The 27,345-nt window shown below is 39.8% G+C and overlaps 1 protein-coding gene across 2 annotated transcripts in view; it reads right to left on the bottom strand.

The window, feature by feature from the left end:
• Positions 1-27,345, bottom strand: part of PTPRR (protein tyrosine phosphatase receptor type R) — a 282,539-nt gene that overhangs the window by 87,566 nt on the left and 167,628 nt on the right. For both annotated transcript variants that reach the window (XM_055395488.2, XM_088836978.1), the window contains one exon: positions 19,169-19,431. In XM_055395488.2, coding sequence (XP_055251463.2) covers positions 19,169-19,431 — 263 coding nt within the window. The remainder of the gene's footprint in view (positions 1-19,168; positions 19,432-27,345) is intronic.

Here is a 27,345-nt window from a genome sequence, read left to right as displayed (position 1 = left end):
TGTCACAGTTACTAGCGATTACTAGAGGTCTGGTGTGTGTGAGGAGGTATATGTGTGAGGATGCAAGCTGCTGCTGCTGCTAAGTCACTTCAGTCGTGTCCGACTCTGTGCGACCCCATAGACGGCAGCCCACCAGGCTCCCCCTCCCCTGGGATTCTCCAGGCAAGAACACTAGAGAGGGATATACAAAAAGTGTTAATGGTGGTTCCCTCTGGTGGTAGAACTGACCATGAAATAACTTCTGTGCTTTTGTTTTGGCTTAAATATGCTTTCAACATTTCAGCAGTAAGAACATATTATTTGTATAGTACATTAAAAATTGAAAAAAAATTAATGAATTGGATAAACATTGATTTCTCATATCTGCCAATATTTTGCACAGCCTCATGGTCAACACTACCTTTCTGAGAAAGGAAGGATGTCAACTGTGTACAAAAGACATCTTATATGTTATCCCGTTATAGTCAGCATGAAGAGACTGGGAGACATAATGTATTTGCCATCTAACTATGTCCTAAGATCACATAAGACAGTTAGTCACTGATTTATTTTGCTTTTATCTTTATCTCATGTCAAACCTTTCCTCATTTATCTTTTAGAAGAGATAATTTTGATAAGAGGAGAGATCTTTTGTATGTTTTAGCTTAACTGCTCCCAGGAGAACGCCCTTGGGTTGGCCCATAGCTCAGTTTTGAACAGTTATCCTGACATTATTCTGAAAACAATCCCCTCAAGTTATACTAAGAATAAATAAAACACAATGGAGTAAAATTATCTACGAAATCTAGGGAAAGCTCTATATTTTAGTCAGGAAATCTAAATCTTTTCAATGTATTATGTTTTTATGCTTCTGTCACTAAATATTTTCAGATTCCCCAGTTCTTGATTTGGGAACTGAATACTGGTTTAAAAAAAAACAAAAACAATGTACCAACAGCCAAGTTGGGTGAGTTTATATAAACTGACAATTGTCCTTGTGGTACAAACCATTTTAATAGAATAGAGAAAATGGTGGGAAAGAATGGAAAACATTCAGAACAAAGTGATTATTTTTAGAATAATGACATAGTAATTATTTATTGTTTCCCTTACCAACTGTCCTGAAACTTCAAGTATTAAAGGGTTAAACATCTGACTCTGAGACAGATGAGCCAAATGATGACTTTATTTCTGGACTATCTGTTAAGTTCTAGGATGAATGGATTCACCATTCAGGACTCCAACAAAACTCTGGTTGAAGGCAAACTCAATGAGTTTATCTCTCTTTGCTAAGGGAGGGTCTTCTAGGACCTGTCTAAGCCTAAATAAGAAAATCATAATTAAATAGTATTGCTCCTTGTGTAGACTCATATCAGAGACTGATCATGAAGACAGGTGATGTTTTCAACATAACTTTTAGACATTGTCCAGGGGACCCACGCTGAAGCCCAGGAAGGAACGATGCCCCTACCCTTCCTCTTCCTCTTCTCCTCCTTCCCCAACCCACTACCCTCCTCCCTTCCCTTTCCCCTTCCTCATCCTTCTACTTCTTGATGTAAAGTAATTAGCCACCAATTAAATAAATTAAAAAAATAAAAATAAAAAAGTCTACTCTATCTTTTTGCTTGTATTTTGGTCAAGTGAATTCAGGAACATTTCATCAGAAATCCAATACGATGCAACAAATATCTGTTGTGTCTATTGTGAGCAAGACGCTATAACACAAAAATCAGGCTTCAAATTTGGGTAGAAATTTAATGCCCTAGAAATGTATATACAACAGTTGACAGCTTGGAGTCTGAAGCCAGATCATCTATATTCTTTTTATGGTTCCCACGACCAGCTTGAGCAAGTGACAAAACTTCTTGGGGCCATGTTCCTCCTGTTAAACAGGGATAATAACTGTAGGACTGTTTTGTATTTGAGCTACACACGTAAAGCATTTGGAACAGTGCCTGGAATGTAGTAAACACTCAATATAATGTTAACTCTTATTGCTGTTGTCATTGTGGGATAGCTTGCATTTATAAGTAGGTTCTTTCCTACTTATTTCCATTTCCTCTTTTCAATTTTTTTTTTTTCAAAATTTTGGTACATATAAGGAAGATGATGGGGAAGAGTTGGCGGGGTGGGATTGGTTTTTGGTAGAAATAATATATATATTAAAATTCCTGCTGCTGCTAAGTCACTTCAGTCGTGTCCGACTCTGTGTGACCCCACAGACGGAAGCCCACCAGGCTCCCCCGTCCCTGGGACTCTCCAGGCAAGAACACTGGAGTGGGTTGCCATTTCCTTCTCCAATGTGTGAAAGCGAAAAGTGAAAGTGAAGTCGCTCAGGCATGTCCGACCCTTAGCGGCCCCACGGACTGCAGCCCACCAGGCTCCTCCGTGTTAAAGATGCCACATGTTTATTGCTGTATATCAGATTGCAATATAGTAAAGAAGAAATCTTGAAATTGTCTCATTAACTTGTAAGGGTCCCATGCTGGATGATATTGAGTTCTGGGTCCCAGTCTTAATTTTTCCTTTCTCAGAAGATTAAAACACTCAGGCGTTTATTGATACAAAAGTCCTCCTGGAGAGGAGTTTTTGCTGAACATTAAGAAACTAAATTACTTTTGAGAAAAGGTGATTAAAGACTTTAATTATAATGATAAGATAAAATGTCAATTTTAGAATGGGTTACAAGGATAAAAAATCAGAATATTTAACTTGTAAGCATAAATGACACATAACGTATTAAAATTAATCATAAATAAGTATAAAAGAAAACTGCACAAAAGAACTTCTAAGAGAAATTATCACTTCCTTTTTTTTTTAAACTGCAATCAGGTTTCCAAGTGGCTAATGAAAAATGTATCCGAGAGTAAGCAACCGTTTTTCTAGGAGTTATTTTTGGATTTATATTCATTATAAACAGCTCTGTGTGCATGCTGCATGCTCAGTCACTTCAGTCGTGTCCAACTCTTTGTGACCCCATGGACTGTAGCCTGTCAGCTTCTCTGCCCATGGGGTTCTCCAGGTAAGAATACTGGGGTGGGTTGCCATTGCCTTTTCCAGGGGATCTTAGGGACTGTAGCCTGCAAGGCTCCTCTGTCCATGGGATTCTCCAGGCAAGAATGCTGGAGTGCCTTGCCATGCCCTCCTCCAGGGGGTCTTCCCGACCATGTCTCTATGTCCTCTGCACCGAGAGGCAGGTTCTTACTACTAGTGCTACCTGGCAAGCCCTTAGGGGAATGTGAGATAAAATTATGTTTGGGAACCAGTGTTCCGAGGTTTCTCTCAATTCTAAAATGTGGTATTTTTGACTTTTCAAGGATGCCCTAGTTCTACTATTATCACCACCTACTTCCAGACTGTCACCATGCCTACCAAATGACTACTGCCACCAACGGCCAGTGGAAATGAGAGAGGGGTACAGTACAGCACAGCACAGTGCATGTGTGCTTATTCGTGTCTGATTCTGCAGCCACATGGACTGTAGCCCGCCAGGCTCCTCTGTCCATGGGATTTCCCAGGCAAGAATACTGGAGTGGGTTGCCATTTCCTTCTCCAGGGGCTCTTCCCCAACCAGGGATCGAACCCACATCTCTTACATCTCCCACATTGGCAGGGAGATTTTTACCAACTGTATCACCTGAGAGGGGGGAGTCAGCACTTGTTAAGATCTAATGTGCCCCAGGTACCTTGATAAGCAATACAAGTATTAATGGTATAAGACCTCATCCTTATTCCAAGGAGCCTACAGCTTCTTTCACTAAATGACACAGTGTAGTATTTTGAAGAATGATAATGTGTGTGGTCATATCATCATGTTTAAGCCATGTTTTATTATTTTCCTCATTATTAATATTTTTAGGCTTTTGACGTTCTAATGCCATTTGACTTTGGGCATATGCTCCCACCTCAGGGCAGGATAACCCATAACAAACGTATTTCGGAATGACTCTTATTGACACCATAGTCGATATTTCATGAGACACCCTCCCCACCTTGATCTTACTGGCATAGCTGCAGAATATTGCTTGGGAATTTCTGTCATACATGGAGGAGTACATTTTCACTAAGTATACTGTTGTTTCAGTGCTCCCCCTACAGGTCATATATGGAAGGATTTTTAAAACAGAAATTGGAAACTTTAGGGGCATTACTTACACATTTGCTGAGAGCATGGCTCTCAAGGATTTCACATTTGATGGAGGAACCAATCGCTCTAATAATATCTCTGCATGCATTCTTCCAGAATACTTACCAACCAAGCTCTTGGACTCAATCTGCCCGAATCACAAAATACATAAATCTGCCCCCATACCTTATATATGCATAAGGCTTTATCACTTGCATTCTTGAATTCTCACCCATTCATCTGGAAGGAAATTTACTCTATTCTAAACTGCTCCAGTACCTAAGTTCTTCTCTTGTACAAATTTTGGCTAAAATATTTTTCCTATTAGTTTCTGCCCATGATATATTTGACCCTCCATGAATTAAAAGGATGAAGTGGGCAATAAAAAACTTTTAAAGATAATACACTTTAAAGGCTGGTTCAAGAAATAAACTGTCTTCTACAAAACAATGATGGCAAATCAAGCCATTATTACCATGGTTGAGATCATAAGGGTCACCTGGATCAAGAAGTTGGCTGAAAGTATCTTCCTTCTGCAAAATGCCTATGATTACTTTTAAAAAAGAAAGTTGACATTTTAAAATGTGTAATAAGAAAGTAGAGACAAGGATAAGGATAGTCACCCATCCAAGCTGTACAGAATATTCAAAGATGAGGAAATCTTGCCTCTCCTGGAAAAACTTTAAATCTCATGATCTGAGCCCTCATAGATTTCTAACCCATTACTTCACAAATGTGGACTCATTCAACTGCAGATGTTTCTTGTTCAAGTGTTTTGATGCATATTTATGCTACAATAACAGATTTGGGATAGAATCTCTTTAATTTTACAAGACTCTTTGTTAAACAGGAGCAGATAGGCCTAAAAAAAAATTGAAAAAGCTCACTGGTCACCATAAGTGGTTGGAGAAAGTAAGCTCGCAAGAATGAAATGGCAAGTGAGAAGCTTCCTCAGTGCTGGGGTTTTCTAGAACTAAAGGGACATTTCACAGCTGAAACATGAATAATGCTAACATTGGATCATGCAACCAATATTTAAAGAACCCCTACTATGTGTGTGAAACCAGGACGTAAGGAAACAGATGAATGAGCTCTTAGGAGATTCGATGTGTGCCTCTGTGTGTGTGTGTGGTGTGTTTAAAGATATTTTATTCCCAGATGTCTTTATTTTTTTCTATGAATAAAGTGGGGGAAGAAGGAAGGGAATTTAAGGAGGACAGTATAGATCTATAAAAGGTGCCCTGAGGAATGAGAAAGAGAATGACTGAAAAAAAGACAGACCGGAAAAAGGATGCAGTGTTGAGTGTCTGTCAGAGACTAATGTGGCCAGGGATACATGTTTGAGGTCTATTCCTTCTGGCTATATAGCAGGTCTTTGCTGTACTTTTAATGTATTCACTCTCATAGGTCCTTTAGCATTTAATCGTTTCGACACACATTATTGCTTCAAGTGGGTTTAAAATTCCAATTTGTCTCTTAGAATCTGTAGGTAGACTAAAGATTTTATCAGGAGAAGAAGATTATTTTGAATATTTAGTAACAAGATGCTAACTTAGGGACCAAAATTCCACAGCAAATAAAACATAACAAGAGTGAAGCTAATGAGTCAGGAAACCACACTCAGAGCAGGAGAATGAGGGTTTTTATAAGTGTCTGTTAGTGCCCTGTGATGCAGCGTGAGATCCAGGAGAGAGGAGAGTCTCCCAGCCCCTTGTGGTAGCTCACGAGGCCAGAAATCACAGAGGACTTCTGTCTGGAGGCAACAGAGCAATGATGGGGATCATCTGTTATTTTTTTTGAAGTATTTCTTTCCATAGAATAAACCTAATTTTAAGAACTTGTTTCTTTTTCCACATTGTGCATGCATGCTCAGTCGTGTCCGACTCTTTGCGACCCTGTGGACTGCAGTCCGCCAGGCTCCTCTGCCCATGGAATTTTCCAGGCAAGAATACTGGAGTGGGTAGCCATTCCCTTCTCCAGGAGATCTTCCCGACCCAAGGATTGAACCCGAGTCTTTTGCATCTCCAGTATTGGCAGGTGGGTTCTTTACCAGCTGAGCCACCAGGAAAGCCCTTTCCATATTGAGACTTAACAAATATTTAAGGAACATGTAGTATGTATCAGGCATTGTGCTATCGACACCACCAAGTGGGGAAATCAGAATTCAGAGGAAAAAGGGGGGGCGGGGAAATGAGGAGTGAGGCAGGCAGGGTGAAAAGGCTGGAAAAAGGAAGAAATATTGAGGCTTGTATTCAAACCTCTGATTTAGGGGAGGGAAATGGCTCCTAAATATAAGAATTCATATGTTATAAGAAATAGTAGGCAATAATAATTCCATCTGACACATTGGCTCAAAATTACTTGTGGATTTAATGAGAAATGAAAATTATTGGAAGCTAAGCACTTTCAGAAAGCTCATCATATTTGAGAACGTTCACACCAATTTGTTATTTCTCAAGCTGCAGCTCTTTCTCACTAGGCTGAGACCTTTTTCTAAAGTATCTGCCAAAAAAGATTAGGCTTCATCTGATGGAGAGGATATTAAAGTCATTATGGTTTTTTTTTTTTTTTTTTACAAAAGCAATAGCCGGCTTCCTTTTCCCTAGATGAGACTAGCTAATAATTACTTCAACATGCAGTTATCCACTGGAGGGCACTATTTCCCCATAGTACTATCAATACAATCAGATGGACTGGGCAGACTTCAGAACCTTTCAGAAAACAGAGTCCTGCCACCCTGTTTATACCCAGATAATCCAGTAATCATGTATGGATATGAGAGCTGGACCATAAAGAAGGCTGAGCACCGAAGAACTGATACTTTTGAACTACGATGTTGGAGAAGACTCTTGAGAGTCCCTTGGATTACAAGGAGATCAAACCAGTCAATCCTAAATAAATCAATCCTGAATATTCATTGAAAGGACTGATGCTGAAGCTGAAGCTCCAATACCTTGGCCACCTGACACAAAGAGCCAACTCATTGGAAAAGACCCTGATGCTGGGAAAGATTGAAGGCAAGAGGAGAAGGGGATGACAGAGGATGAAGTGGTTGGATGGCATCACTAACTCAGTGGACATTAGTTTGACCGAGTTCTGGGAGATGGTACAGGACAGGGAAGCCTGATGTGCTGCAGTCCATCGGGTGCCAAAGAGTTGGATATGACTGAACGATTGAACAACAAATCATGATGAACTGCTAAATGGAAATGACACTTTAATGTCTGTAATATACTTACAGGTGAAAAACCAAACCAATCGATTGGTTGAAAAATAATTTTGCTAAAGTCATCCCCTGTGAGTGATCTGTGATTTTTCAGTGTGTTTCTAAAAGAGGTCATTATCAAGAGCTGAGAAAATCTGATGAGAACAGAGTAGAACATCACCTTACAGGAAAACAAATATTCATACAGTCCTTTAAACGCAGAGAGTAGGACCCCGAGCTGTATCTTTATGACACATTTCAAGTAACTACAAAAGCAAATGACTTTGCCTACAAGCTAAAATCTCCTGACACATTAACCGAGATTCAGAGCTGGACTCTCTCAAAATAGGAAGCCAAATACTCTGGGAATTGTCTGTGCCTGCCCTGATTAAAACACTTCTCCAAAAAGGGCTATTTTACCTAATTCTGTCAACCTGTACACCAAGATCTGTAACATGGTCTGCTAGCAAAGACTAGAAATCTGACTTTAGAGAAAGACAAATATCATAATATCACTTGTATGGGGAATCTAAAAAAATAAGACAAATGAGCTTATTTACAAACTGGAAGCAGACTTACAGGCTTAGAGAACAAACTTACAGTTACCAAGGGAGAAAGGTAGGGGGAAGGGATAGGTTGGGAGTTCTCTATACATAAGTTGAGAAGCAGCAAAGACCTACTGTATAGGACAGGGATCTCTGCTCAATACTCTAAATGGAATCACCTAAATGGAAAGCAATTTGAAAAGTAGTGGTGGTGGTTTAGTCACTCAATCATGTCTGACTCTTGCGACCCCATAGACTGCAGCCTGGCAGGCTACTCTATCCATGGAATACTCCAGGAAAGAATACTGGAAGGGGTTGCCATTTCCTTCTCCAGGGGATCTTCCTGACTCAAAGATGGGACCCACGTCTCCTGCATTGCAGGCAGATTCTTTAACAATTGAATCATAAAGGAAGCCCTGCTGCTGCTGCTAAGTCACTTCAGTCGTGTCTGACTCTGTGTGACCCCATAGATGGAAGCCCACCAGGCTCCCCCTTCCCTGGGATTCTCCAGGCAAGAACACTGGAGTGGGTTGCCATTTCCTTCTCCAATGTGTGAAAGTGAAAAGTGAAAGTGAAGTCTCTCAGTCGTGTCCCACCCCTAGTGACCCCACGGACTGCAGCCAACCAGGCTCCTCCATCCATGGGCTTTTCTAGGCAATAGTACTGGAGTGGCTTGCCATTGCCTTCTCCGAAAGGAAGCCCTAAAGAGGGCTAAAAAGAATAGATACATGTATATCTGTAACTGAATCACTTTGCTATACACCTGAAACTAGCCAACATTGCTAATGAACTATACTCCAGTATAAAATTAAAAAAAAATTTTTTTTTTTAAAAACAGTGCATTTAGAACTCTCCACAGTGAAACTCTAATTTAATCATGGAAAGAGGAATTGGTCAATATGAACCTCAAACAATTATACCACACAACCTCTTCTTGAAGGTCAGGACAAGAACTCTGTTGAAATGCTATCATCATGCTGCTTGGGGGAAGCACATAATTCTCTCTAAAATTAGGTCAGACCCCACAGAATGGCTTTAAGACTTCCCAGAAGCCTACTGGAATTTGCACCCCATAGGGTGAGTGGACACAGAGATCACCTAGTAAAGCTGGAAGCCAGTGTCAGGATCAGGTTCCAAGTTCATACATGTTGAAGAATGGGGTGGCATGGTGTTCTGAGAAGCCCTTTTTACTTGAATCTCAGGATGAGCAGCCTGTGGGAAGGGTGGTCTGGTGGAAGAAATGGCAGTAAGAGGACCCAATGGGACTTACTCTGTTACTCTGCCAAGGGCATGAGTGGGGAAGAAAGGAAGGGGGAGAGGGGAAAGGCACTATTATAGTGATTGTTAGTAGAGCTACTTCCACGTCTGCACTCTTGGGACTTATTCACACAGGCTCAAACATTTCAGTCTGCTTGGAGAGAAGCTAGGTCTGTGCTTGCAATAAGTGATGGCCAACTTTTACCTTTTTTAGGCAGAATTCTGCTACACTTAATTCCTTAAAAATATATCTTGATTTGTTCTGCTCTTCCTGGGTTGTAGCCACTGTCATTTCTTTCATTAACTTTTGCCTCATTTGCCATAAAAAATTTAAGGCAGATTTAAAAACTTTCACCTCCATCCTTTCAATTCCAGTGTTTGTTTTTTTTTTTTAAATAATAAAGGACCATATAAAGCTTTTTCCTAACCCTTCAGAACCTCATTCCCCTGTTAGAAAAATGTGATTGTGCCTGTCCTACAAATAAAGAAAAAACCTGCTTGATGTTCCCCATTAATGAAGGGGTGGAGCATGTTTCCAAAGCCTCCCCAAATATGGACAGCCTCATAAAAACATTTTATAAGGATATGATTATAAAATAAGAGCAGTTTAAAATGTTATCATCTGCATCATCTAGGAGGATGCAGAACAGAGTGGCTATGAGCAGATTTTTGAGCCAGACTGTTCAGATTTAACTCTTGCAGTACATCTTATTTCTTTGTGACATTGTGCATGATATTCAATCTGTCTCTTTTAGCTTACCTGCAAGAAGGAATAAAAATAGTACCTGCCTCATGGGATGCTGTGAAGAGTGGAGGAGATAAAATCAATACATCAGCCTGGTGGTACGCAGCAGTGGTCAATATGCTACCTTTCATTATTTGACTTCTCTTCCCATGCAGGCACAGTGGCTGGTGACATTATTCAGGCTGTTTGAACAATAGAGACCTCCCTGCCACCAGCCTTGAGAGCAGTTTTTGACTTGAGTTCTCTGAGTTGCTGCCTCATGTCTCCCTTTCAGACTGCCTTCTTTACTATATTCATGTTTGCCACCATCTTGGTCCTTCATGTTGGATCACCACCAGGCTTCTGGAGTGGGAGCAACCAGATGCAAGAAAAACCTGCAGCTGACAGTGAGTTTCTAGACTGGCCATGAGATCGTTATCTGTCTTGAATATTTTGAAACTTAATCTCATAAAACCGAATTCTAGAGGAATTCCCTGGTGGTCCAGTGATTAAGTCCCATGTTTAAACTGCCAATGTGCAGCCAATACATACATACATACACAATAAAACTGAATTCTACTTGATTTAGAAACCAAAAAGCATTCCAAAAGCCAAGCAGGAAATTTGTTAAGAGGAATAACAGCATGACACTCCATAAACATACTGATTTATAATATATTTTTCACTTATTTTCCATAAAAGATAAGAATGTGCCACACACCCCACACTTCTCCACCCCTTGCCCCTCCCACCCCCTCCACACACAATATAGAACCAGTTAGAAGAACATTCTCTGGAGCCAGACTGCATGGGTTCGAATTCTGTTTGTCATTTTCTCATCCCCAGAAATTTACTATTCCGCTATTTTGGCAATAATGTAAACTCTGTTTCCTGATGTAAGGAGGGAATAGTAAGTCCCTTGGGTCGCAAAGAGTCGGACACAACTGAGCGACTGAACTGAACTGAACTGTGAGGATTAAATGAGAAAGTGCATATAAAGGGTCACTACATCTCACTGAGTTAATTTCACTGACGTGACTTGGAGTTCAGTAGGATTGATCTCTAAATGGTTGTTTGTTATGTTATTATCCTCATATTGTCAGGCTGAGCCAATGAACTGTGGCTGATAGACTGTGTTCCACGGTGCCGGGTTCTAAATTCCGTTAGAGCAAATAGTGTTTATTTGAAGGAGGCTTTCTGGTATGTGCACAACAGCCTGGAAAGATAGAGGAAAGCTGGAATATAAACTTGGCTCCTATAACTGGTGTCACTACCTTTGGTGAGTGGAGTAACGCTCTTGGTTCCCCACCCAGATCACCTTTACTAGACTGGTGCCTGCACCTTCTCCTTCCCAGCTGCTGGGAGTATTGACCAAGGATGGCACACAGCTGCCACTTCTCTGGAGAATCGCCCCCGACTGATGCGAGTGGCCTAGTCCAGCAGTACCTGGGGAATAATGCCTCCACCATCCTCAGGTGGCCTCCAGTCAATGGCTGACTGGCATGGGGTACAGATGCCCTCAAGGTGGAACATCTCATGTTCCAGCTCTCCCCGTGTGATCAGGCCGAGGTCAGACGTCAATGGAAATCATCTCTTTGCTTCCCCTACTTTCCCTTAGGCTTCTCCCAGAAGCTTTCTTTAAATCACTTGGGACAAGAATCCTTGTCTCAGGCTGCTTTTCAGTTCAGTTCAGTTCAGTCGCTCAGTCGTGTCCGACTCTTTGCGACCCCATGAATCACAGCACGCCAGGCCTCCCTGTCCATCACTAACTCCCGGAGTTCACTCAAACTCATGTCCATCAAGTCGGTGATGCCATCCAGCCATCTCATTCTCTGTCGTCCCCGTCTCCTCCCGCCCCCAATCCCTCCCAGCATCAGAGTCTTTTCCAGTGAGTCAACTCGTCGCATGAGGTGGCCAGAGTATTGGAGTTTCAGTTTTAGCATCAGTCCTTCCAATGAACACCCAGGATTGACCTCCTTTAGAATGGACTGGTTGGATCTCCTTGCAGTCCAAGGGACTCTCCAGCACCACAGTTCAAAAGCATCAATTCTTCGTCGATCAGCTTTCTTCACAGTCCAACTCTCACATCCATACATGACCACGGGAAAAACCATAGCCTTGACTAGACGGACCTTGATTGGCAAAGTAGGGCATAGCTAAGTCACTACAGTCATGTCTGACTCTTTGCGACTCTATGGACCATAAAGCCTTCTAGGATCCTCCATCCATGGGGATTCTCCAGGCAAGAATACTGGAGTGAGTTGCTGTGCCCTCCTTCAGGAGATCTTCCCAACCAAGGGATTGAACTCGCGTCCCTTATGTTTTCTGCCCTGGGTAAGCGGGTTCTTTACCACTAGCGCCGCCTGGGAAGGAACCTCATCTAACACCTAAGAAACAACTAAGAAAGGAGATTCTGGGTCTCAGTTTCACGAAACAGAAAATGAGGGAGTTCAATCCCTCTTTCACTCATGGGTCCATTTGGTGAATACAGATTTTAATTTCTAGAGTATTTTTTATGCTTTGTACCCTGATGCTCGGTTGTGTACATTCTACACTTTTTCCTTTACTTTGTATCTCCAAAGGGAGATCAGTCAAGGAACAATTAAGTATGTATCTCCTAAGTTAAGAGCTTCCCTGGTAGCTCAGCTGGTAAAAACAATCCTCTGGCAATGCAGAAGACCCAGGTTTGACTCCTGGGTGGGGAAGATCTGCTGGAGAAGGGATAGGCTACCCACTCCAGTACTCTTGGGCTTCCCTTGTGGCTCAGCTGGTAAAGAATCTGCCTGCAATGCTGGAGACATGGGTTCAATCCCTGGGTTGGGAAGAACCCCTGAAGGACGGCATGGCAATCCAATCCAGTATTCTTGGCCTGGAGAATCCCCATGGACAGAGGAAACTGGCAGGTTACAGTCTTTATGGACTGGACACAAAGAGTTGGCTGAGCAACTAAACACTGCACAGCACTCCTAAGCTAAAGTTTTTGAGCACTGAAATGTCTCTCTGTAAGGGAGGGCAGGGGGTGGAAGTCAAGACATTTCCCTTGCCTCAAGGAAATGACAATAAACAAAGGCTTTGAGTTTAGGTGTAGAATACTCAGCATTCTCTTGTTGATGCCTGCGTTTTCATTTCTTCCTCCACTGCAGACATCTTTATAGCTCTGAAAGAAATCAGGCTCAGCCAGGTTGCAACCCCTAACAAAACCTTTAAACTCACATACCTGGGTGCTTTTTTCATCATTTGCACAGTATTTATGGACACCAAAACAAACCATGCTGTGGTACAGTGTAAGAAAAGTTAGAGAATGAATGTCATTGGATATCAGCGACCCTAGGGGGTCTGGGGAGACTTTGATTATGATAGGAAGAAAACCTCCATTAATGCCATACACCTACTGGCCCATTCACTCATTTCTGAGGCAAATTTAAGTCAGGAGTGCGAGTGCCTTGTTATAATGAGTCCATCCTTCCTTTCTGGACAGTTTTCTAATTGCCTTTGTTCACTTTTTATTTCTAATAGAAAATTAGATGAGAAAAATGAGGAAATAATGTGAATCTACCTGTTGATTTCCTTCCCATAAAATTGGCTCCATTAGTCACAAAATAGCCTAAAGGGGAAATCTGCAGAAACTTCTGTTTACAAGTTCTCTGTCTTCATACAGAAGAAAGTGTACCATTCTAAGGTCTGAGTGTGATCTCTTGTTTACTGGGTATTTGGAAGCTGGCAAAAACCAGCTATAAAATACAGTTTCCTTGAGAGGGACAAGAGAAGAATTTGAGGAGGACAGGAATGGGACAAAGGAAGAAGGAATAGGAGCTAACTGTGGCCTCCTGCTGTGCCAGCCATGTGACAATGGTTGTCTGGCTTAATAGTCACAAGACCTTTGCACAGCATGTGCTATTCTCCTCATTACTGGTGAACAAGCAAGTTATATATGTAGAAGGTGCGAAGCAAGCACCTGAATGTAGCTCTCAAATTCATGGACTCACGTGGGAAATGGATTTTTTTGTTAGATGAGAATTGATTTAATTTGATATTAATAATTATTAAAGCATTAAATAACCAAATTTATAAACAGGATGAGAAAACCTGTAAGTCAAGCAACAGTTAAAAATATTTATGATGTCGAATATCAGATTCAACTGTATTAATTCAATTTAAAAGAAGTTTCAACATTCTTAAGTTCAAAAATATAACTGACTTAGTACAGGCTTATGGAATGAGGTCAGAGAATGAAAAATGAAAACAGTACTAGATTTGATTTTCCTTCTTAAAAGAATAATATCATTTTGTATTGATTGGGTTTTTAAAATTTTATTCAAAAATTTTTTAAAAATTAAAAAAAATAAATTGTCTGCACTACAGTGCACATGGGATCTTAGTTCCCCAACCAGGTATTGAACCCATGCCGCTGCAGTGGAAGCAATTTAACTGCTGGACCACCAGGGAATGTCCCTATATTGATTGTTAATTTTACGGTATCCTTTGAAAAAAGGTGGAACAGATACTACATACCTATTTTGTAGACTGGGAAAACTGTACCAAAAGAACTTAATTAACCTTTTGAGTCACTTATTTAGTAAATGTCAAGTAGTATTAGCACAGAGACCCAGCTCAGTAGTTTATCATTAGACTATCTGTCTTTATGGAATTTTTAGAATGAATATTTGAGATCCTCATATGTAAAGGAGCATTACTTAATTAATTAACTCCATAATAGTTTTCAAGTGTTTACAATATATCATGCTTACAGGAACCATGGAACACACGGGAATATGAAACACACAGAAATATCTTGGGCTTGTACCTGTCATTAAGACTCTCACAAGCTGGTGAGGGGACAGGACAATCTATCAAAAACCTATTTCAGTCCTTTTCTAAATGATTCTTTAATTAAAATCACTGCTAGAAGTGTGGTACATGTGAGAATGCAGAGGTGTTAAAAAACACTGTGGGCTTCAGTAGGGGTCATGACCAAAGGTAGAAGGTAAGTTTCGTGTTGGGACCTGGAGACTAGAGATGGCTGTAAGGAGGATGAGGAGGAGCCAGGTGAACAAAGGTGCGATGAGGACAGGGCCCACCGAGGACAGACTGCAGGGTTTATCTGGGGGCCAGATAGTACAGGACCTCTAAGGCTCATCAAGGTGGTCTGTGCCTTATCCTGCAGGCAAAGGGGAGCTATTGAGGATTCATACACAGCAAAGTAACATAATGCAAGTATTGTTATAGCAAGATAAATCTGAAGAGTGTATAGTATGAACTGAGGGAGGGAAGAGAATTAGATCAGAGAGAAATGATGAAATAAAGTCATATACATGAAATATATAATCCCATTAGTCCTAATGCCATTTTATAATCATAGGACATAATAATGCAAATATAAAGTAATGAGAGCTAGGTCCAGGGTGATGGCTACAAAGAGAGAAATTGAAAATGAGGAAATCCAAGTAGCAAGAATCAATATGACTTGGTGACTAGTTGGAAATAGAGGAAAACAAGGGGACTGCTCTGTCCCTCCCCTTATAATTCTTTAATCTGCATAATTTTCAGGGGATACCCTTTGTACTCAGTCAAGCATATTCAATCAATCTCTATATTTTCCTTTATTTATTTTTAACTTAAATTTATATTCTATTATCAATTATGTCAGAGGAATAGATTCTCCCCCTCAGGGATGAGAGATTTATATGGCATGACCCAAAAGATTTTTTGGGACAAATGACTCATAATGCAGCTTTTATGATCTCACGGTGATTTTAATGAAGCCAGACTTTCATGCAATAAACAGAGGATTATTATTTCACTATGGGATCAGAAGATGGAAGGCTATAAAACACAAGGCTATTTTAAAGGCACCATTAGAACATATAAACATAAATTATGTTTTAAGGCTTAAAACTCTCAGGAAAGTTTCTACTATATCAGTTCAGTTCAGTCGCTCAGTCGTGTCCGACTCTCCGCGACCCCATGAAGCACAGCACGCCAGGCCTCCCTGTCCATCACCAACTCCCGGAGTACACTCAAACTCATGTCCACAGAGTCGGTGATGCCATCCAGCCATCTCATTCTCCGTTGTCCCCTTCTCCTCCCGCCCCCAACCTTTCCCTATGGAACACTGTATATCTCTCATCTTTTACCACTCGTGGTAAAATTCTCATCACTAAGACATCTTGGCAAGGGAATTATGGTAGAAAAACAGGATGAGCATAGGGATGATGGAATAAATAAGGTGTTTCCCTACAAGAACTGGCTGTTAACCTGAGAATTATTCAATATAACATTCATACATTCATTACAGCATTTAGTCACAGGAGCTCTTGCTTTTTAGGAATTATGTTCTATATGGAAGAGACAAATAAATCATATATGTGCCCTAAAGAAGCTTAGAGTTTATGGGGTAAGACAGATTATTAAATGAAGAAATTTACCTAAGAAGTTTATAAATACTGTATGCACACAAGATTAGGGACTAGGATAGAGGGGTATGGGGGAGAGGGAACTGAAACTGGGTTGGAAGGTGGGTGAGAGGAAGAAGTAGAAGGAGGTAATGACTTTCAAGAGACAGTGATGCTTGAATTGCCTTCTCCACATTCCTTGCCTATTCGTCACGTCCACTCCTCACCCCAGGACCACGTGTCTCTTTTCTGGGTAGTCCAACCACACAGGTAATCCAAGACCATTTTCCTCTTCTTCTCTTACTACCTTTTTACATGGTTGATTCCTAAAAAGTATCTTCAGCTCAATCTACCTCTCTGATGAAACTCTGAAGTTATGGGGAGAAAGTTCATCAGTGCCTAAAAGTAGCCACCCAAGAACTAGAAAACTAATGTCTTGGAAGCCAAAGGAAGAGAGAGTTTCAAACAGGAAGTGGGTGTTAATGTTGGATGTAAAAAGAAACAAAACATGTGCTTTGACTTTGGTGGTTAGACCACTGACATACTTGGCAAGAAGATGTGAAAGAAACAGTGAGGATGGAGGCTTAAAGAAGATCATAGAGGCACCAAATAAACTGCTTATTTAAGACACGTCTGAGAAAGGAAGAAAAGATAAAAATCAGAGGAGGGACTGGATGAAGGGAGTTTCTTTGATACGAAAGAGAACCATTTTCATGCTAAGGGTATTGCATCAGCAAAAAGGTTGCCTTTGAACATAGATGAAGAAATTTGATAGAGTAAGTTATTAAGGTGGGGAGGGAGGAGCTGGAGCCCTTGTGGAGAGAAGAACTTTTTCCTGCTCAAGGCAGGAAGTGGAAGGCAATGGGTGGGGATGCAGGGAAGTCTGTAGACCAGGAGGCAGGGAATCCACTTAACACTGATCACACACTTACTCTCCAGAGTCCCCCATGTAGACCACAAAAAGGAGCAAGACACCATCCCTGTGCAATCTTTTCTTAAACACTCACTTCATTTAAATGAATTAATGGATACTTAACCTTCTGCCCCTTGAAATTCAAACATGCCCAGCAGTAGCCTACAAAGGGCAGGATGCTGGAAATAGATTCTCCCCAGAGGACTAAACTGCTGACCTTGCTCAGAACTGGTGGTGCATGATGCTAGTAAAAATTAGTCTGACTTTCAGTCAGTTTTATTATCAACTTTAAATCATCTTTGTGACCCCCTTATCACTTTCATCTGACCAGATCTTTTCTGCCACCCTGTCCTTGCTACACCACTGCTGCTCAGACACCTTCTTCAAGGCTTCTCTTTGCAGCAAACATAAAGGCATGAAACTAATTTAGGTAACAAGCATAAAAGAGCCTTAAGGAAGTGAAGAAGTCAGGTTTAGCTCCTTCGTATTGCTGAAGAAGAAAGCAAGACCTAGATGGGTAAAATGATTCATCTGAAACCACTCAATCTAGAAATGGCAGAGCTGGGTCTGGAGTCATTCTTCTGGTTGGCCTTAGGGAGAAAGTTCATCTTGTCTGCCCTTTAAGATTGCAGCCCAGACAGCAATTTGGTGGCATCTAAGTAAGAGAATGGTCCATGTAGACCCAAGTAGATTCATAAGGAAACCAAGTCTTCTGGGGGAGGAGGAGGTAGGAAGAATGACTTGACTGTTCTCCATTTCCTTTCCACGATGGAGTCAAAGTACTCTTTTATAGAACTTTGGAGATCACTGCAACAAACTCCTTTCTTTTCACTTCATTCATTGTTCTTTGATAATACTTTCAAAGAAATTTGAATTACCCACTTGGTCTTTTGCAGTTCTTAAAGCCCCAAACTATAATTTCTGAAATACGGGGTGTATGTGTGTGCATGTGATAAAAAATACAATCAAAATTTACATACATATCTAAACGCCTAAGGCAACAACAAGGACAGTGATAGGAAATGGAGACCCAAGGAAGCAAGTGGAGGACGAACCTGGGAGAGTGAACCTTTGAGAAGCTCGCAGTTCCCCACAACCCTGATGTGCAGTGTTGGATATAATATCAATCATATTTCAAATGTAAGCACAAAGCTTCTTATTTGAAGACATACCATGGGAAAGCTTTACTTAATATTTTGAGGAAGCAAAGAATTAGCCCCTCATTTAAATGTTTGGCATATTCTAGTTTTCCTATTTAAATTTGCTTTAAATGGGAACGTACCAGTACAAGTATATCACAAAGGCAGGTAAACAACAAAAATAACGTCATGAAGCTGGAGATATTTACTGTTTGTTTGGAAACAGAGGGAAAACTTTATAAAAATTAATTTGTGGTATAGACTCTTTCTCACTGGAAAAGACTCTGATGCTGGGAAAGGTTGGGGGAGGGAGGAGAAGGGGACGACGGAGAATGAGATGGCTGGATGGCATCACCGACTCTCTGGACATGAGTTTGAGTGTACTCCGGGAGTTGGTGATGGACAGGGAGGCCTGGCGTGCTGTGATTCATGGGGTCGCGGAGAGTCGGACACGACTGAGCGACTGAACTGAACTGAACTGAACCTTCCTACAAGAATGTGGTCTTTGGTGGGAAATACTCTACTATATCTAATAAATATTCTTATTCCCATACATACTATCTACCAGAGTTTTGATGACAATTAAACATGATAGTGTTATGTGTGAACAGTGGCCTTCAAAAGCAGTCAATAAATGATTATAGAAGCTGTCCTGTAGTTGAAGAAGACTTGACTTGGGTCTACACCAGACCCAAGTCTTATCAAAATCAGATGTGATTAAAAGATTATTGATAACACAGCTAGAACTTTAGGGGACAAGAAAAACCACTTCCTCCTAGTGTTCATTTGGTGGTGAACGATTCTACTCAGTATGCCAATCATCTCTAGTTCTATCCTTCTCAGTTAGAGTATTCCTAACTCTCAGGGGAATCTAGAAAAAGTTCTTACCTCTCCTGAAGTCCTATGGGCTTCATTTTGAAAGGAGAAGGGCAGACAGAGGTGGTAGCTTTGATCTCAGGACAGTATTGGCCTTGAGGGTCCACAACCACACTTAGGACCTTTGGAGCCTGTTCAGGCTGGACCATGCTGTTAGCTGTCTTGTCCTCAGAATGTGCAGGCTGTAACACAATGGGTGATAGATGGATCTCCTGATTTTTCTCTTTATCTTGTCTCAGGGAAAGTTGAAATTTTTCTTTTAATCTGTAAAGAATCTATGGAAGGAGATACAAAGAATTTCTGTCACAGTTTTTCATGTTCAGCAGCAGAATATGATCTCCATCCCAACTTAGACGACAAACCAAAGTACGTGAGCAAAGCTTCCTAGGATGATTTCTCAGTTTTATACTATTGAGGATTTTCCTCAAAGAGATACAGTTTGTTTCCAGTTATGGAATGCAAAGGGCTTTTCCGTTGGCTCAGTGTTTAAAAATCCACCTGCAATGCAGAAGACTTGAGTTCAATCCCTGGGTCAGAAAGATCCCCTAGAGGAAGAAATGGCAGCCCATACCAGTATTCTTCCCTGGAGAATCCTATGGAAGGTGGAACCTGGCAGACTACAGTCCACAGGGTTGCAAAGTGTTAGACACGACTGAAGTGACTGAGCAAACATGCACTCAAGGAGTACAAACATATTAAACATATATATACATGAGTCGGCTTTTCAAATAGAACTCAAACACAAATATGGCTAATTTTATAAAAGTATCAGATGTCAGTTTGATTACATGTAAGCTCTAATTTAAAATGACTGACATGGAAAACTTATAGAAAGAATAGCCATGATAGAGAGACTTATGACATTTATAGAAACAGAGATCTGCAACCACCACAATGTGTAAAAAGAAAGTCTCATAAAGTATTAATTAAACCATAGCAATGCTATAAGCCACAAGTTCTTAATGTAGGTAAATATCTGCATTAGTCACATATTAATTTCACTATCTAGTAAATACTTGAAAAAATTAAATTTTAGGGCACATGTTGAAGAATAATTTGGACAATCAGAATTTTCTTTTTCACTTCTTGCTCCTTTAAATTTTTAATGTGTGTTGAAAAAAAGCCAAAGTATCATGTTCCTTCATTCTCAGAGTTCTTTCTGGAGTGGCTAACTCAATTCAGAAAGTTTTAAAACTTAAAAGAATGGGACTGACTTTGCTGGGACACTCCAGTGGACCAAATTGTGAAGTGAGCAAGGTTTGTCCTTCCTGTCCTCAGGCTTTCCTTTTTATAAGCCCCTTTCCCCCTTTTTTCTTTTTCTTTTAAAAACATTAGTTTTTATATTTTATATGTTTTAATATAGTTTTTTTCAGTTTTACTGAGCTATAATTGACATATAACATTGTATATGTTTAAAGTTTAAGATGTACAGTATAATAGCTTCATAGTTTTTTCTCCTTTCTTGATGATAACTCCTCTACTTCAATTATAAAAAAAAGAATCAGGATGAAACAAAAACACAACAATCTAAGAAGAGAAGGTATTAGACTGAGATTAAGAAGAAAAGAATTCAAAGAACTGAAAGCTCAGCAGCAGGGTGTAAATCTTCTTTTAAGCAATAAAGAACAGAACTGACGTTGCAGAAAATACAATCAGTGGTAGGTATGACAAAGCTGAGAGTCTGCCTGGAATCTATAGCAAAGGAGAGACAAATGAAGATGAAAACAAGAGAAAAGATGGGATATGGACATCAGAGAAGAGTTATGGTAAATGATAAACCAGAATAAAAGAGAGAAGCACGTCATCCAAAACTATTTTTCAGTGCCTTGTGTGAAGTACAAAGTATTCCATCGTGAACAATATAGACTGTATCCTGTTTCTATGGAATTTAGGGATATGGAATGAAAAAAACTTAGTTTTTTTTTTTAAGTATGTCTATTGAAAGAAGAGTAAATGTGAGAAGAAAATGGAGCAATTTTTATGACTTTGAGAAAAATGCATTTTACAGAGGATATATGAATCCCATACCTAGATAAACTGATATTCATGTGAATAAAGCCAGCAGGAGCAATGTCTCAAATACACAAGTTTTCATAAGATATATTACCTGTCTACCCTTCCTGAAAAAACTTTACTCAGAGTCATGAAAGAGATGACTCCAAATGAAGAACTGAAGAAACAGAAATTGTAATATGAAAGGGAGCCCTGGAATTATTTAAATGTAGAGTGAAAAATAAATTTATTTAGTTCCAACATCTCAGATTGTAATAACAAGAAATAAGTTGAAGGAGGGCAAAGAAATAAAAAAATATGGATGAATATATTTTTAGTTAGGGATACAGAAGGAATGGAGGTTGGGACGTTAAGAGGTTAGGAAAGAAGGACCTCCTTCTTTCTCTGGCTACAGGCTCCTCTAAGGAGTCTGGAACCTCAGCTGTCCCACCCACCTCTGTGCTTGGGGCAAAAGGAAGAAAAGGTCACCACCGTCCCAGCCTCATTGCACAAAATTATGGTAGAGATTCACATCTAGAGAAGACCTCTATGATATCAGAACCTGAGAAATTGGGACTCAAACATTTTACTCCCAAGTCACAACATTAATTTGGAAGATTTACTTAAACTCTTTATTCCTGATGTTTCTCTCTCTGTTGTATCTTGTGTGTCGTTGGGCACATTCATTTCTTGACCCCTCCCAACCTGAGGGTCATCACTCACTAATAAAATGAGGATTATAATAGCATCCCATAAAGCTTTGGGGAATATTAAATGAGATAATTTATATGTGCACAATGTTCAGCTCTTAATAAATCCAACATTATCAGTGTGTTCAATAACATATATACAGGTTTTATATATTAAAAAAAATAGAGGTCCTTCTGGCCTAATTATACATGAAAGAAATTGAAGTTTAGCTAACTAATGTTACTGCTCCAAAGTCAGCAGTTAGTTGTGGGAGAGCCAAACTCAAAGCCCCTCTGCTTCAAAGGACTGATCACTTCCCACCCCTTACGTGCATGCTCTTTGCCACACCGTCATCCTTAAAGATTGACTCTGAAATCACATGCTCATGTGATTCTAGCAATGGGTTTGAACATCACCAAATCTAAGAGTACATCTTTGTAGACTGAAGGTTCTCTCCGGGACTTCCCTGGTGGTCCAGTCACTAAGACTCCACACTCAAAATGCCAGGGACCTAGGTTCCATCCTTAGTCAGGCAACTAGATCCACATGCTGCACCTAAGAGTTCACAAGCTGCAACGAAAGATCCCACATCCCGCAATAAAGACTCTGTACAGCCAAATAAATAAATAAAAATATTTAAAAAGAAAGTTCTTTTAAGGAAAAGGATTGTGTACAGATGAGGTATAACTAGAAATGCATATTACAAATCGAACTGCCAGGAAATGAAGAAGAGTCCTTCTTGCCTTTTATGTCAGTTCACTTTTGTATAACCTGGTAACTTTTATACTGGTGGTATAAAAGTTGACTATGGAATGGTAAAGCTAAATCTTGAATTTTTGAAACAATGGGTTCTAAATATTCCTGTGGCAAATATTACTGCATAAGAAAAAAAGATATTCCAACATTAAGTGGCATGTAGTTACTTTCTGTAGGATAGAAAATACTGAAGATAATGCCTAAGGATGGGGAGATGTTTTTCAACTTGCTTCTTCTTTTCAGTTTCTACAACCTTCAAAAAGCACTTTATCAACATTCTGCACAAACAAAACCCACAATAGAACAATATCAATTAGATGACATGTATGTATTAAGATAAATACATAATTCTAAAAGATGAGGAGATTAGAATTTAAGTTGAGACAGCTTTTTATTTTTCTGATAGTAAGTTATTTTCCTGAATGAGAAAAGAAAGAGACATATATTTACAAAAATCTATTTAATCAAGGATAATGCATATATTGTACATTCTAAGCTTTTTCACAGTCAACTATAATACATATTGGAGAAGGAAATGGCAACCCACTCTAGTACTCTTGCCTGGAAAATCCCATGGACGGAGGAGCCTGGTAGGCTCCACCATCCGTGGGGTCGCAAAGAGTCAGACAAGACTGAGTGACTTCACTTCATTTATAATACAAAAATCAAAACATTCACTTGCCTGTTTACATTAGAGTTTTGGAGAAGCATATTTCAAACATAGAAATGAGAGGGACTTCCCTGGTGGGCCAGTGACTAAGACTCTGAGCTCCCAATGCAGGAGGCCCAGGTTCAATCTCTGGTCAGGGAACTAGATCTCATATGCCACAACTAAAGATCCCACGTGCTGCAACAAAGACTCAGAACAGGCAAATAAATAAATAAATATTTTAAAAATGGAAATGAGAAAGCCAAGAAAATATCAGCCTTTACCCTAGTTCCACTGGTAGGTGTTAGTGGAAAACTAGCTCTGGTTCAAAGTCCTTCTATACCATTCACGAGCTTATGTTCCTGGTGGTGAACCTTGCCACGTATTTTACAATCTTCTCTTTACTTCATCTCTGGTTAGAGGTCACTTTTTAAATCTATATCTATGTAGTATGTGTAAAAACTGACTTCTACATCTTTAATTAGGGGAAGCAGAACCTGGAGAATATACAATACTCCTAAGACACTGTTTAAATATTCAACAGATAGAGCTGGTCTATATGACAAAATGTGAAAAGAATTGGAGAGGTTGGTACTTGGCCTATAGAGAAGTTGTCATGGAATTAAGCTCTACAGAAGTGTTTCCCAACCAGCAGGAATTTTGCCCTCCTGGGAGATTTGGCCACATCTGGAAACCTCTTTTGGTCATGGTACTGGGCCTTCCCAGATGATGCTAGTGGTAAAGAACCTGCCTGCCAATGCAGGAGACCTGAGACACAGGTTCAATCCTTGGGTCAGAAAGATCCCCTGGAGGAGGGCATGGCAACCCACTCCAGTATTCTTGCCTGGAGAATCCCATGGACAGAGGACCAGGCAGGCTGCAGTCAAGGGGGTTGCAAAAAGTCAGACACAACTTGAAGCAACTTAGCATGCACACATGGACAACGTGCACTAGGGTATGTGCAGGGTGCCACTGGCCTCCAGTGGGCAGAATCTAGAGAGAATGCTAAGTACCCTACAGTGAACAGGACAGACCCCATTCCTGATAGAATTATCCAGGCCAGCATGTCAGCAGTGCTGCTGTTGAGAAACTGGTATAAGAGACCTTAAAAATCACCTGGTATAGTAAGTCGCTTCACATTTAAATCCAGAGCAGTTGAGTGACTTATGGCAAGTTAGAAATGAAGTTTAGAATCCAGGCTTCCTGACATATTCCTATAATCATTCTCCACTACAGTGTCTTCTAAATCCCCACAGATCTTATTCCCCATCTCTCCCAAAGCCTCTGAAAAAGTGTTGTCAGAAATTTTTTTCTGTGCAGATTGAGATCAGGAATATACCATATGCATGTTTCTCTATATGAATGCACTTTGTTTCCAAACTCCACCTAAAAGCTTGCTGTTGGAATGGCAAGTCAATATAACTTTCCCTTTAAGAACTTGCTGTTTAAATCTTGGGATTATCAACACACTCATTTGATCATTTGAAAAAAGAAAGAGAGTGGAATATTGAATGAAAGAATCTGTAAAAGTCAAAACTATTGCAGGAGAAAAAAAAAATAACAGGAGGAAGAGAATCACAGAAACCAGAGAAACAAATGAGAGGAAGCTTAAAATAGTCCTATAAAGTTATTTTGAAGCTTATAATTTTCATTTTAAAAATCTTATTCAGTTGTACAGCTTAAACCTATGCAATGTTAGACATCAAATATATTTCAATAAAAAACACATAGGTGACTAACACACAAAACATCTGTTTGGATTAAAATATGTTCAGATCTCAAGAGAATGCCACCAACTAACAGTCATAGCATTTCTCCTTTGCAGTAGTTTACCGTTAGTCCTGAAACAGTTCATTCATTTCTTTTAGCTGAATAAAATGTGAATCAATTGTTACTACATTGCAGGAGCAACACTGTGGGTGCAAAGATAGCACACAATCCTCACTTCTGGGGATTCACAGGCTTCCAGAAGAGACAGATGTGTAAAAACGATGTCCGGTACTAGATACTAGGTGTAAAAATAGAGCTGTGTCGACAACAGGTATGGTAGTACGCACTTACTACGTCTGCCTGAGTTGAATGTCTCTAATTAACACAGACACTGTCATTGATTTCTAGACTCCTGTGTGGCCAGAAATAGATATTCACAAGACAGAGTGACAGGATTGGAAGAAACTACAGTGTGACCCCTTTACATATAAAATCAAGGAAAGAACCCAGACTTTTAATCCAGATAGACTTGAATTTGAATTCCAACCTCTCCTCTCAGACACCCACACACATATACCCACATACTGCTTGTTCTTGGTCAAGTCACTTATCTTCTTTGAATCTTGGTTTCCTTGTCAGTAAAATTAGGAAACTGAAATACATTGTGTTTATACATAAAGTCTATAATTAATAAATTATTGTATTGTATACTTAAAAATTGGCTAAGAGGACAGATACTGTATTAAGTGTGCTTATCACAACACAAAATAATAATAAATAAAGAGGAAAAGAGAAAGTACTGGAGCTGATAGATATATTTATGACATAGATTATGGTGATGGTTTCATGGGTATATGCTTATCTCCAAACTCATCAAATCGTTTACATTAAACATATACAGCTTTTTGTATGTCAATGAAGTGTGTTAAAAATATATTGTTTAGTCCCAGGCAGTACATTTAGTACTGCCTGGAAGAAACTAGTTATTATAGTTGTTGTATTATTTTTGTTATTATTGAAAGGGTTGTATTTTGAGCTGAATGGTTTCTATTAATACAGAAAAAAAAACCCAGAAAATTAGTTTAGAGGTATGTCTACTTTGGAAAATGGTTCTGTAACCAAAGCATTCCAGCTTGGAATCTAGTCCCATTTCCTGAACCACTAAGAATCACGTATAACATATTAGAAAGGTGTGGCTATGTATGTTCGCCTTTGACACGTATTTTCTTTGTGATGCTCAGTCCAACAGAGACTTTGCTTTGTCTACTACTATGACTAGACAAGCGTCTTGAATGGCGCATTGACGGCCCTTCTATAGGCTAACAAGGCAGAGATTTTATTGACCCACACATCTACTTTTTATGTGCTTTCTAAAATTGCTTTCCAGGACTTCCCAGGTGGTGCAGTGGACAGGAGTCCACCTGCCAGCACAGGGGACATGGGTTCAGTCTCTGGTCCGGGAAGATCCCACATGCTGCAGAGCTGCTAAGTCTGCGTGCCACAACTACTGAGCATATGTACTGCAACTACTGAAGCCCGAGCACCCAGCACCTGTGCTCTGCAACAAGAGAAGCCATTGCAATGAGAAGCCAGTGCACCAAAATGAAGAGTAGCCCTAGCTCGCCACAACTAGAGAAAGCCTTTCTGCAGCCAGGAAGATCCAGCACAGCCAAGAACAAATAAAATAAAATTGCTTTCCAGTAGCAATCTGGTCTGTAGACAGCTCTACCTAATTCCATAAATACTTCTGCACTTGTTAATAAACTTCTAAGTGTACTGGAGGTGTAATGCAGGTGATAAGCCGCATTCTTTCTATTATTTATTCCAGTTTAAGAACTAATTCTTCTCAGTAATACATTCCTCCACCTAAAACAGGCTGAATGGATTGGAAGTTGCCCACACATTTTCCCTTGGAAAATTGTATTTGTCTATTTGCTGCGCCACCCACTCTGCATTCACATTTGAGAGGTGCTATATAAGTCACACATTTGAAAATGTCATGCAGGTCTAATTTTATGCCTGGCAACATACATTTTTTTTTTTAAGGAAAGTAAACAATATGCCATATTTCAAAAATTTTGCCAAGCCTTATGTTATTGTTACAGAGCATGTAATCCTCCGTGACAGCAATTTTCCTATATAATTTCATAATAAAACCACATGCTTTTCATTTCTATGATATGAGGAAGGTTTGGACACAAATAATGGCATTTGATCTTTCATAAATATAATTAATGCCAGAGGGAAATTTCTGAGTTATATCTTTTCCTTTGCCGTGGAATCAAGAAAATTATGGGAAACAGAAACCAGAATATATTTATTTGAAAGTCACAAGACTGATAGTGTAACTATTACGGAGAGATCCAAGGAAGAAACTTACTTTAAATCAAGA

The sequence above is a fragment of the Moschus berezovskii genome, chromosome 6, assembly GCF_049115385.1.
Source record: "Moschus berezovskii isolate FMDL1 chromosome 6, NW_MosBer_1.0, whole genome shotgun sequence".
Classification (NCBI taxonomy): domain Eukaryota; kingdom Metazoa; phylum Chordata; class Mammalia; order Artiodactyla; family Moschidae; genus Moschus; species Moschus berezovskii.
Note: the sequence above shows the minus strand (reverse complement) of the source record. Positions and strands in the feature narration are given on the sequence as shown.